The sequence below is a fragment of the Empidonax traillii genome, unplaced genomic scaffold (assembly GCF_003031625.1).
Source record: "Empidonax traillii isolate 1590-97213 ecotype Southwest subspecies unplaced genomic scaffold, ASM303162v1 scaffold250:size724861, whole genome shotgun sequence".
Classification (NCBI taxonomy): domain Eukaryota; kingdom Metazoa; phylum Chordata; class Aves; order Passeriformes; family Tyrannidae; genus Empidonax; species Empidonax traillii.
Window position 1 is genome coordinate 270,902 of NW_020955443.1, and position 14,190 is coordinate 285,091.

At 37.4% G+C, this 14,190-nt stretch overlaps 1 protein-coding gene across 2 annotated transcripts in view; it reads right to left on the reverse strand.

Moving 5' to 3' along the window:
- POLN (DNA polymerase nu) overlaps window positions 1–14,190 on the reverse strand; it is a 109,317-nt gene that overhangs the window by 31,969 nt on the left and 63,158 nt on the right. For both annotated transcript variants that reach the window (XM_027889073.1, XM_027889074.1), the window contains one exon: window positions 1,082–1,164. In XM_027889073.1, coding sequence (XP_027744874.1) covers window positions 1,082–1,164 — 83 coding nt within the window. The remainder of the gene's footprint in view (window positions 1–1,081; window positions 1,165–14,190) is intronic.

Here is a 14,190-nt window from a genome sequence, read left to right on the forward strand (position 1 = left end):
GAGAGCTGAATTTGAAGTGTTTTTCTTCCCAGTTGAATGCCATAAATGATAAATTGAATGCCCTGGCCAATTCTGCCTTTGGTTCAAGAACTACTGGTGACTCAGTGCAAAAGATGGTTTAGAAAGCATTCTCAACCAGGAACCCAAGATGTAGCATTAAGTGTTTCCAAGTTACATAAAGCCTGCAGCCCAGGGCTCTCATTTACTAAATGATTTTTTCAAGTACTCATCTTCTGTAGAGCTTTTGGATTTCTCCAGAAGACCTACATAAAGTTTAGTCAGCTGTTCACTAAATCCAATTCACAACAGCTTGTAGGTTGATGATATACAAGGATCTCTCTCCCCAGAAAAGGTAATTCTAAGCATGTATGAAGCATTAGAAGAGCTGGGCATCGTTTAAGAAATGGTAGGCAGTTTTAGAAATCATGCTGAACATCTTGACTTATCTGGGACCTGGACAGGACTTAGGCAGGATGGGAAACTGGATTTTGGCAAGTTTTCTGGACTGTGAAGAAACGGTAGTAAACATTAGGACTCAAAGTAAGGAAACGCTTTTACACTGTGAGGATGACCAAGCACTGGCACAGGCTGTCCAGAGAGGCCTTTCTCCAGCATTGAAGACACTGAAAAGCCATCTGGACACAATCCTGGGAATCCAGCTCAAGGTGTCCCTGCTTGGACACGGGGGCTGGATCTGATGACCTCCAGAGGTCCCTTCCAATCCTGTCATTCTGTGATTCTATAAATGTGTTTTGTGACAATATTGGAGTACTTTTAATTTCATTAAAAGTACTATCTATATACTGAGGGAATGCAAAGTCCAATAAAAATTAAACTCATTTTAGACAAAGCAAATGCTTCAGTTACATCAGCAGCAAATAAATACAAAATCAGATAATCTTTGTATGTAGCAATTTGATAATTTTGATACTGGGTAGATAATTTAATAATCCTTGATAAAAATAAAAACGTAATACTCTGACAAGCTTTTATTTACCTTTAGTAATTCAGTCTACTTATATAAATTATGTGTAAAGTATAAACTTACTGCAGCTGGGGTTTTTTGCTAAAAAATGCCTACCTGCTCCATAAACCACTGAATAAACTATACGCTTTGCTTGCTCTCTATCAGCATGTTTCACTTCTTCACTTGGAATACCTTTCCTAAACAAACAAACAAAAATCATACATTTTCAGTTAAAACTAATTTGTTAACCACATAGGAAATGTATTTAAAGTCAATAATCATTTAATAACTACAAAATTGTAAGATGTGAACAGAAGCACTTAAAGGCTTTTGTTGTCAGCCAGGAATGCACACCTTCTTTTCAGATTGTGATGGTGATAGTCCACAGTAAATGAATATATTTATTTTAATCCTAATCTTCTCCTTTCCTTTTCAATCAAATTCTTGGCTAGGAAAAATCCTACTACTATATTACTAGTTCTTTAGATTGAGGAGGATTTAATATTTGACCCATGAGAAAAATTAGTTATTTCCAGCAATAGCATTTCTTCAAGATGTGAGAGTCCAGAGATTCGAAGCATAAGTCTGACCTAAAGCTGGTTTTTAAAAGGTTATTATTAGGGCTTCACTAACAGGAACATCCAAGCTTTTACCAACAAATCAACTGATAGAGGCATGTACCAAAGCTCCACAATAGCAGGACTTCAAGAACAGCAGCACTGACTGTTTCTGAACTAGAGAGTGTAGTTACGTTACTCCCAGCAAAGTATCATCCTTCCCAATTCCCATTCACAGATGTAAACAGCCCTATAAAGGGCTAATGGATTTTGCAATGTGAAAAATAAAATGCTGTGACTCTGCCATAAAGTGTGTGCCACCTTATCCAAATGCTGCTTCAGAAAGGATGCTGATATTATTGACAACTGACAGAAGAATATCGATCACTTGGTTTAAAGGGAAGTGTGTTGAGGGAAATCTCAACCATCTACTCACACTCTGAAAACAAATACCCACACAAATTGTATTTGGAACATGGGAGATGAATTGTTATCAGAGATACTCAATGACATCTGCGCACTTTGGGAATAAGTTTCCTCGTGAGTCTGTTCATTACGATTTGGTCACATTTTTAAAAGCAAAGTTCACTATGGTTTGTTATGAGGGGTTTTTGCCATGACAGATGCTTTGTTGTGAAAGTTTTGGCTAAGGAGCTTTGAGAAAATGTAGGTGTATTCCTGTATATCTTCTCAAAGGAGAGTCTTTCACCATTATTATGCTACTCAAACACCTAGAAAATCAGCAGAGCCACCAATTTTTGCTTGCTTGGCCCATATACTGATTTTAGTCTGTGGTTAGTGCTGGTATAATCAGGCATTCTGAATAATACACAGGCAGACTTTGAGTGTAATCAGATTTAAGAAAGTCCGTAGGGCAGTACAGATTTTTTTGAAGAAGAAAAATAAAATTGAACATAATTTCAAATCTTAATCGGGCAAATAGTCTTCAGTTTTGTAGAAGCTCACGTTGCTCCTTTGAATGTTACTAATTGCTCAAAGGTAAAATGGTCTTTTCACTGCTCAGTTTAGCTGAGAAATATGAGCAACCGGATAATTTAATATAGTGTTTTCCATATGTAATAAAGACTATTCCCACTCAAGTCAATCATTCTACTAGTTTGAGATTCTTATAATTTATTTTCTTAGTTATGCCAGGTCAAAAGTTCACGGATCTTCTGAACAAAGTAGTTCGAGATTCCCAATTGTACCTGAGTAAGAGGACAAAGTGGCAATTGGAGCTAATAAGTGCAGAATTAGGAAACTAGACATCATTAAGGATTTCCTGAAACAATCTCCAGCAGAAAGACTGCAGGAATTTCCTGAAGAACCTGGCAGAAGGCTATACAGACACTTGAGAAAGCATCTATCCAGAACCAGGAGGGAAAACAGAATCTGGTAAGAGAGCAAATCTTACCTAAGGACCTTTCTGAGATGCAGAACCAAGATTAAAGAATGCTGAAATCAGGGAAATCATACAAAACGTAATACTGCTTTCCTAGTACTGCATAATTTGAACTAGAGGCCTGGAAAAGGCAAGACACGGGAAAACAGCAACAGAATTTACTTGCAGATTTACTGAAGTCAGAGGTTAGAGAGCTGAGAGGCAGTGGAATGTCAGCTGCTCACTTCTCTGAAAAAGAAGGGCTACACTAGAAAGAACACAGTGGGTAAGAAGTCATGGAGACCTGTAGAGAAACATAATAGAGATACATAATTCTCAGATTATGGCACTGAGGAAGACACAAGGTGAGACTTGCTGGGAGGGACTGGTGGTATTAAAGAAATTTTAACAGTGAAAGGTGACACTAAACTTGATTATGTGCACAGTGAGAACTGCTGCCAGGATTTTGAGGATGACTGTGCATTATCCAAACTTCAACTTGAAAAGGCTGACTGGGAAAAACAGTCTTATTGCTGTAATCATGATTGGCAGTGTCAGCTCTCACAATAAAACCTTGCCTAAACACAATTATCAGTGCAGATGTACGTGCATCACGTACTCGTGGTAACCCAACAGTCACTTTGCATTTCCTGGTCTCTGGTTAATCAATAAGCACTGGAAAGATATTAAAATTTCAGAGCTCTGTGTCAAATATTTCTTTAATATAATATTAAAACCAAAATGGTCAGTCAACAACTCCTAGTGTGTCAGTGGGAAACGTGAGCACTGGGCAGAGAGGCATTGCATCTATCAAACTGAGTATTTGCAAATTCATGTACCACATGCAAGAACACATAATAATAAAGTAGGAAATTGCTATATAAATCAAAACTGCTTGAGCAAACAGAAGTCATTAATCAAAACTATTCATTCTTTTTCCTAATAAATGCTTTTTTTCTGCTTGTATTGACAATGATTGGTTTCTACTCAAATGTTTGATTCCCTCCGTAATACAGAGCAGCATTCCTGCAGTTTGAGCCGAAGGATATTTATTCCTTTGAAAAACAATATTAAAGGGGAGGTGTGTAGTTTCTCAGATTTGCAGCAGCCATGTTAGAAATCCCCAGTGGGCTTTCTGCTTCATCCTGTTTCCTCGACAAAAGAATTTGTGTTTGTTACAATTAATTTGTCTTAAATGGGTACTGTGAGAACCTATTTCAAGACAAAACTTTTGTCTTTGGACTCATGGAACACCATGATGTTGAAAAGAAGATATTGCTATCTGTTTATTTGTATAAGTAAATTTTAAGCAAGTCATCCAGTGCATGAAAATACTCAGTGCTGAATTAAGGTAGGATGTAAAATAGATCTTTAATGGAGATGAATTTTTCTGAATACATTTGAATTTGGAAAAGGAAGGTAAATGGGCATAAAGCAGTCTTAGATGCTGGGCAGTAGCACTGAGGCACTGCCTTCAGCTCACCCAGCACTGTGTGTGCAGCTGGAGGAAGAGGAAGAATGTCAGTGCAATGTTATAGAAACTGCTGCAGGAAAAAAGCTCAAGAGGAAAAAGAATTTGCTTCAGACTTAGTTGTGGAAACAGCACAATTCCTAAAGCCCTGGAGGAAATTAATACACAGTTAACACTTCTAGCATGAAGTGTGTTTTTCCATTTCATGACATCGTTCTCATTACTCCTTCTCGCATATGCTGGGAAAAGTTCAAGACCATAATCAATATTTTCACCATCTTCAAATCTCCTAATGTGCAGTATTTCACCTCCTACATTCCTGTCCTTGCCTGCATACTTGTCTCAGGTTATTTCCACATCTCTGACTTGTTTGTCCTTTACCTTTCTTTGTTTAGCTCTGCTCTGCAAGTACTTTGCTCTGTAGTACTTTATTTGATAGACACCTACTAGGTAGAAAAAAGAGCAGATTTCAGTGCTGGAAGACACTTTCAGGGTAGCAGATCTCATTATTCTGGCAAGGAGTTAGCCAAGCTAAACAATCTGGAAAGGTCTGTGAGGACAGAAAAACAACTTAAAGCCACAAATTGTAGAAAATCTAATGACCATTGTGAGAGTAGAGATATACCAAGTCCTTAAAAAGGTGGTTCTACTAAGCACTGGGGCTGTATGCCTAAAAGGGAATAGCTATCGTATTCTGAGAGTGAAAAAAATGGAGAAAAATTTTCTAGCAAACAGTGTAGAAGGATAACATCAAATTATTATTAAGAATAAAGTGCAGATATGGAACAAAAAGAGGTATATACAATTTATTACGTTTTCAAAGCAAATATCTTGAATATTTTCGTAATTTCTCCAAAGTTCACCATATGTTTTCATATATTAATGGGGTCTAATGGACATCTCAAAGAGTTTCTACTGCATTAATTCTTTAAAACACATGAATAAGTTTCTTTATGCCCAAGAAAAAAAATCAGAACCATATTTTTAATTTTAAAAAAGGTTAAGTATTAAGGGGAATAACACATTTAATACAGAGTAGAGATCTCAATGGATTAATTTTTACCTGTACTGAATATTTAAAAAAAATTAAAATAAATTTTAGGATACAGAAATGAGCTCCCACAGCATTAAGTATATGAACACACACACACAAAAAAAAAAAAAAATTAAAAAAAAAAATGGAAGAAGCCACAGGGCATAAAGCTTGAGCAATGCCAAAATAAAACTTTGAGAACAGGTAGAAATAGGAGGAAATAAGTCTTAAAAGAATGCGATAAGACATTCCAGAATTTCTGGGAAACACTGTACGGTGACGGAAGTCGACTGTTTATGCACAGGAAAAGGCAGAACAAACTTCTCAAACACAATATCTGGCAGACATGCATTGCCTTGATCTGTATTACATTCCAGCCAAGCTAAGCTCAGTCATAACAGCCACAAACTCTTGGCTGCTCTCTTGCACCTGCCAATTAATCCAAGTTGTAGCCGTGAGTTGTTGATGTGGGAAAAGAGATGGAGTGCCATTAAATTCATTTTATATGTGGTCATTATTATCCAATAAATGAGTGAATGTATGGGTGAATACACATTCCTTCATCTGACTGCTTTTACAGCTTTTTTTATTTTCATCAGTGAACTATATAAATCTCTCATTTTCAATCACCTGTTGCTGTTTAATAGCAGATGAGGGTTTTATATTTTCTAAGTTTGGGCCTGGAACTTTGTGTTGGCATATGAAACAGGTACAGAAAATTTATGTTGTTGGTGACAGCTGCCAGCTTTAGAAGAGCTCAGTTTTTCAGCATCATCACCCTTGGGTAGATCATGCAGGAGGTAAATTCTGAAAGCTCACTTGTTTCACAGGCCTTACTATACCTAAGGCAAGCAGAATATCTACCACAATGTATGTCAGTATCCTAAATTTATGGAAAAGATTGGCTACACCTAACCTAGTCCACTCACTGCTAATGCAGCAGGAGAGAATAAACAGTTTTTTTTTTAAGCTGCTATTCCATGACTGATGGAAAATGCTGACAAGGCTCAGGCATAGGCTGTCTCAGATACTTTTAAGGTAATTGCAGAAGCAAGCTTGGAACTACTTTTGCATGGCTGATCTCTGTTACAAAATACAGAAAAGGAAGAGGTTGGGAAACAGTTTCCCCGAAGACACTGCCATATCAAAACAGATCACTACTTTTGCCTCATGTGTAGCTCAAGAGCCAGACTTCAGATATGTGCAATGAGCCCATCTGAATGTTTTTATCACACTGAGATGTAACCTGTAGGGTTTGATACAGAATGTCCAGTGAAAACCACACACAACCACATGAATGTGCCTTGTATAACCAGGAGGTATTCGCACAACTATGTTCAAAACAAAAAGTAGGGAGATTGTCTTCCTGATATGAGCATGGAGACAGCAGGATGGAAAAAAAAAATCTGTCCTGACTTTCCAGAAGAATGGAAATACAGTTAAGATACTTTTCAAAAATTGAGAAAGAAACCTCTCTGTTGCCCAGAGAAGCTGTGGACTCCTCACTCCTGCAGGTGTTCAAGGCCAGGCTGGATGGAGCTCTGATATACCTGGCCTAGTGAAGGTGTCCTCGCTCATAGCAAGGGGTTGGAACCAGATAGTTTTTAAGGTCCTTTGCAACCAAAACCATTACAGAATTCTATGATTCTATGGTATCTACACAGACCAAAACTCAGACTAACATCTTGTCAGAAGGGAAACAGCAGGTCAACAGCTAACAGGAAGGGAAACCTTTCTGATGTAACCCAAGTATATATTAGTTTTTTCTTGCATTGTTCTATCTGTGTCACTTATCATGTCTGATTCAGATGTTATGTCAAATGTTTGTATTTGCATTTTTGTCATGACCTGGTTTCCATAAGTGAGATAACAAGGTCACAGAATAACACAAAGAAACTCCTCACCCAAGTATATGTAGTAATAAATTAATCAACACATTATGGCATTGGGATACACTCAATAGTAGACCAGATCCCTCACATATCTTCCTCCTTATCTAAAGGGAAATACAAAGGGTCCCCATCCAATATATATTTATTCCCACTCTGGCACTGGGAGAGGCAGAGCTGCCTTCCAGTGTCCACTGCCCATGTTGGAGAAACTCTGGTGTATGTAAATATAGGGATCATATACTTAAAAACAGAGAGGAGAACACTCCCACTCAAGAGTTTAACTATGTTTTATTTAGTTTAGAGGTTTTTATAAATCTTTTAGTTGTGTTCAACTTATTTGAACAAAAGATTACAGCCCTGTCTGCCTGATGTCATCCTTCACAGACTACAGCCAGCTCCGATACATTTTTTAATCATTGACACTTTTCCCTTTTTGTATGCCACTCTATCAAACTATGGTTTTATTTATTTTATGTCTGTTCAGCACCAGAATAAGCTTTACAACCCCCATAAAACACTTTTGCAAGAATCCAGAAGCCCTTTAAGACTTTAAAACTTCTTCCAGTTGGTAATCATAAAATAACTTATTTTGTCTGATAGCCTCTACAGCGCACTGCATGAAGATTTATTTCACTAGTCCTCAGCTTCCTCTTAAAGAGCATGATATCTAGTTTTCATGTATTTTACAGAAGATAAAGACATGTCTTAGCAGTTTGCTCTGAGGGCCAGAAGTCTTCTGCTGTTACATTTTAAAGTAGCAGGGAACCAGATAAAGCAATTGCAACAAGGTCATGACATAAATTATACCTATCATCGGTAACAATTTGTGGAAAGATTAATTTGGGAGTAAAGTGATTCATTATCTTTATGAAGATATTTACCTGCACGTTGCTGCCATAGATATCTGGTATTAAAAAGATAAATTAGATAGCACTTATTTTCAGTTCTCTTGACAAAAAAGGTCACTTACAGATGTTTCTTTAAACATGCACAATTCTGGACATCTGTCAGCTGGAACAGAAAGTCCCTGACATTGATAAGGGTGCTTGAAAAAGCACATCCTACCCTGAAACCTTCACCTTTTCTCTCCTTCACTCCTGCAGGAACAAACAACAAAATGGCTTTTTTCTCACATCCATACTCCCTCTTTCATAGTGAATTACATGGATAAGTGATATTCACTTCTGAATCATGTGATTTCTGAAGGATTTCATCAACTAGAGGGCAGCCTTACTTCAGGATATTTGGGTCTACAAGTACAGGAGAGAAAAAGTCAAGTAACTAAATCCCATCTTCAGGTGTGAGCATCAGCAGTGATCCCATCACTGAAAGATCAAATAAATGCAAATGGATTAAGTGGCCTATGCAAATTGGGATGGTATAAAACTTGCCAGAGGCCATTTGTGTAAAACAATAATGTCAGGGATTGAATGCAAATTAATGGTCTCAGAGTTCTATCTTCACTTCTCACATACACTTCTCACACTTTTCTTCAAGAAGCTTCAGAAAAGGAAGGGAAAGGGGAAAAGGAAACAGAGGAAAAGAGAGGAGGTGTCATACTACATCAAGCTGCACCCACACAGTCCAGAAAAAAATAAGAAACAAACTCTGAAATATCTTGGAAGGGCAATCAAAAAAGGAAGAAATCAGTCATGCTATATATAAGGGCCTTGAACAAATGGTTCTACAGAGAGAGATGAGACACTTCATATCCCATCTCTTTCAATCTTCACTCTTGCAGCCTAAGTTTGCATTATGCCTATGATCAACACTAAATTAAGGGTAAAAGTAAAAGTAAAGAATGAATTGCCTTGACATTTTTCATTTCATCAAAATTTAGCTTAAGTTGAAGTTGAGTCAAATGAAATAAAAGGAAACATTTAACTGAGCTCTGGAGTGTGCATTTTATCAAAGTCACTCTAGAAGGGAAAGACTATTTGGAAATAGAATTTCATGCACAAGAAAGCTTCTCTATAAAATTAGCAAAGCCAAACGTTACTAGACACCACAGAACAACTGAGGACTGTCCAGCCTCCTCAGAGCTTGCTTTCTCACTAGCTTCTGTGTTAGTTGTGGTGGTGGCAATTCTAAAACTTTATCTTTCATTTATTCTAGAAGGTTAAGAAAGCATTTAATGGCAATGATAATATACTACCAATGTGACACAAAATTAAGCTGTCTGGTTAAACTTCTAGTTAATTACCTAGTTTATTTAAAGCTACTGTTTAGCTCTTCTAAAAACAAAAGCCATTATGCTTCCTGAAGACTTTATTCCCTCTGCCTTATTATCTGTCAGTCTAAACTAATGTCACAGCTGCCCTTCTCCAAGAAACTGTAAACTACAAGGTGAAATTTCCATAAGCTGCCATACAGACAGTCTGTCAGAGTGCAAAGTAAGACAAGTGTTAAATTTCATTAATATCAACCATAGCAAGTGAGCTTCCAAAACAGACAGAAATTGCTTTGCTGCAAAACTAACACTGTTAAAATATTCCACACCAACACCCATGAGGTGTTGAACTTGGAGCTTAAAATGTTTTCAAACTCTGATTCTGAGAAGGCAAACCGAACATCCTACCTTTTTACCAAATTTCAGCATTTTCATAGTTATCTTCACAGCTATTTTCATAGAATCACAGAATGGTATGGTTTGGAAGGGACCTTAAAGACCATCTCGTTCCAGCCTCTCACCAGTGCTAGTGCCTCACCACCCCTTTGAGTAAAAAACCTCTTCCTAACATATAACCTTAATCTCCCCTCTTGTAGTTTAAAACCAGTCCCCCTTGTTCCATCACTATCTGTCCCTGTAAAAAGTTGCTCTCCATCTTTTTTATAAGCTCCCATCACATACTGGAAGGACACAATGAGGACTCCTCAAATCCTCTTTTCCAGGCTGAACACCACAAGCAAATAAGCTCTTTCACAGAGTCTAAAGAATAATAAATATTATTGCTTTTCTGTAACCTATTCCATTTGCAAGTAAGAATTATTAAAGAGTGGAATTTTTGTATAAATTAGGGGATTAAGAATTAGAAACAGAGACAAGATATAATAATCAATCATGGAACAACTAGGAAACAGTATGCTTTGACTGTGGAAAAACAAATGCAATTTCAGGAACCATATGGTCCAGAACCACAACCATGACTGGGGCAAATTTACCACCCCAGATTCTGACTGCCAGCAACCAGGGACATCCCTGGCATTCATTTTATTCAAATACAGGTAGCCTCTCCAGTCAATACTATGCTTTTTATTCATCATTCAGTTCAGTGCCATGGCTGTTCCACAATTTAGTTGCGTTTCTGAACCATAATAAAAGTATTCCTGAGACTCTGCTCTGGTGCAGAGATTTCAGAGCCAGCCAGCAAAGTTGACCTTGGGAACTAAAGCAGTTTAGTGAAATCAGCCACTGAGGCTCGTTTTCCTTGCCAAGAAGAAATACAGATCAACATACACAGAATTCCATGCAGTCATAGCTAGCTGCTCCTAACACTAGTTTATTAAGGCATTTTGATGACAAATACCCTAACAAAGCCTGTCTTGTGTCCTTAAAGAATGAGGGTTGAGAACACTGTTGACTGCCTTCCTAAAGTATTTCTACAAAGCACACACTGAGGGGCAAAGACAGTGAATAAAGCTAATGGGCAACATTGGCAAGAATAATTTGGGTGTATAAACTGTAGGAATAAATATGAGGTAGAAAGTAAAAGGTGTTTTCTAGACAAAGAGGAATGGGTTATCCAACATCTCTGCAATAGCATTATATAGGTTAAAACTTCTTCTGAGACCCTACCAATCTATGAAAGGAAGTTTATGGCACTGTCACCTGCAATAATATTAAGACCAAAAAGGTTTTTCTGGTCTTCTACTGCTGAGTAAGATCAGGAATACTCTTACCACACATGAAGCACTAACCAGTAGTGTCAGAGATCCTGCCTTACTTTTTCCTAGAGCTTCTTTTCTGAATGCTTCTCTCTTTCTTAATAACTGCTGTCACCTTGCCAGCACCTTTTCCTACCCCAAGAGAACACTTTAATTCTCAGGGGAATTCAAGCTTATTCTGGAGTACATTACAGGCTTAAAAAAATTCTCAAGAACAACCCTAAGAAATCTGCAGTGATACACCTGCAGGAGCTGCAAGTGGTACAACCTCACTCACAGCTATTCAACCAAACAAGCTGTTATTAAACACCAGATTCATAATGAGTAGTATCTGCACAATTAGATGCGCACAGAGTACCTGCCCCTGAATGTCACTCGATTTGAAGGAGCATGCCTTCCTATTCAAACTGAAATTGGGTCTCTCTCTGAAATGCATGTAGGAAAGAAATTATTGACTCTGCACTTCTTATCAGTAACACTGTGAATAAAGGAAGATGCAAGACACAAAATGAGAGATATTTTAGATATTGATCAGAATAAAAATGATACACATACTGCAAAACTGCTTTTCCAGAATCTATTTCACAAAAGAAGAATAAGTAGAAGCCTTGAAACTAACTAAACATTGTAACAGGATTACAAAACCAGCAAATTCAATGATAATAAAAAAAAAAAGGTAAATTAATCCTGAGTGAAACTCCTAGCAGGCAGCTCTGAGTTTAGGACCTCCAGATTTACAGTGAATCAATACCGGTTGAGTTATACAGCCAAACCTGAGAGCTGAAAGATGACAAGAACATGGTCATACATTTCTAAACAGAGACCTCAGCAGAGATTCTCAGTTACACTTATTCAAGGGGGCTGCCATGTAATACACAGGAAAACTTTACTCTCTTCAAAGGCAAGATTCTAGAAGAAACTCTAAGTACTGCACAGTGAGGAGCAGGCACGTCTCTCTAATTTGTATTAATACTGCAAAACAGTTTCACCATCTGATATGTGCTTAATGGCATGGCATGTCTCTTCTTCACTGCAACTCCAAAAAATAAGATATTGCCATTTCACAATGGATGAAGTGAAATTAATTAATTCAAACTCATTTTAGACTTGACATTAGGCTCATAAAAACTGGAGAAACAAATCCATGAGACAACATGTCAAATAGAATTGAAGTGCAGGAAATAGCCTGGACTACCTAAAAAAAATGTTTAGACAAAGATGGAGCACTAAGACTCCTAAACTGGTACAGTTCATTATTTAGACAAATAACAAAACTAAGAGATCTCTACCTGGGAGAGGAGGAGCTGTGTAACCCTGTGGCTGCATTTTGTACCTATATGTCTGCTAAAGGGTATGGGAAAAATAAAGCTCTGTCTGTCTCCTCCGTAGAAATCCACCTGGATAAGCATGATTATTTAATTATTCCTTAATCACCTAACAAACATCCAGGTGACATGTCTTGATTAATAATGACTCTTTCAAGAGCTTGTTGACAATATTTTCATAAAATTAATATAGCAGAACAAATATTCCTATCTTTAAAATTCATTTAGCTACAGATGTGTTTTTTGCTTCTCAAAAGTCTGTTGATCTCAATCCTGATTAACTGCCCTTTGCTCTTGCTATTTATGTAGGCAGCTCAACTGAATTCCAAGCCTGCTATACCATACATTTATGGGAAGCAACTTAAAAGACTACTTTTCTGAGGAAGAATCTTTAATCTATTTGAGTAAAAGAATGTATTTGAAACAAAGTTGTATAAAACGGGTATGGGCAGGTGTACATATATTTAGTCAGCCTACCACCAAAAATTTGTGCAAACTTATACTTGACCTTATCTTTTTCAAACAGACACGGTATCTTTTTGTATAATTCAGCCCATGAGGGACTATTTTGATTAATTTCAGGAATATCCAAAATATCCCTGCTTATTTCCTGTGTTCTTCAGAACTCAGCAGGGTATCAACAGATAGAGCTATTGTCAGGAAGTATCCTAAGCTGCCAAGTGGCTGGAAAAACAAGAGTTCCTATTTTGACATAGTTCATACTGGACCCACAGTGTGCAACAGTTTGGCTCACCTTGCCATTATTAGATATAATCAGTTTCTTGAGTCCCCTGCTTGGCAGGTGGTAAAGAAATAAAATTTCACAATTCCTGGAGGAAGACAGTCTGTGAAGAACAAAACATCCCTTTCTGTACTGTCATCTTTTTATTCAAACCTGGTTGAACTTATCTTAAAAAAAAAAAAAAAAAAGACAACCCAAAATCAACAACAACCAAGAAAAACCCCAAACAAACAAACAACTCCCCCCCCCCCTTTTCTCCTTTCAATATGCTAATCCCAAGCAGCTCTGTGCTTTGTTTCTCTCTAGGCTTTTTCTCAATTTCCAGTATTGGCATGTTGTTCTCTTAACAAAACAGTTCACAAAAGATTGTACCATGATCCCACATAAACACCAGCTGAGGAAAGATGGATTTCCATGTTCAGAACATTTTATAAACAGCCTGCAGTTCCTAACATTATTGGAAATGAAGTGTTTGAGTTCCCCTAACTCTGGCAATGGTAGTGTAAGCTAAAGATCCCTTCCATGTCTTAAAGCATCAGCCAAACAATCCCACGCTACAAAAATGGAAACAAATTGTTTTTCAAAATGATTAGTGTTCATAAACCCCTTGGAATTCCATGATAACCACACATGTCCTTATTTTAGATATAAACTGCAATTGCTAAAAAGAAATAATGAGACATGTCCTCTTATCTGCAGCCCTTTTTTCTTAACTCTGAAAGCCACACAGGCTCAGGTGAATGGTTATTGTGTCCAATACTTACGAGAAGGTAAATTCAATACACATGTATTCAGGCTGTTCTCCATCATCACACAAAAGAAAGCACTAATAGCATGAATATGAGGAAACAGATGACAGATGAGAGAGAAGGGAGCATTTTGTGGTTTGGATTTTACAAAACTCAGGTCTCAACGTGAAACAAGAGCGAACAGACCA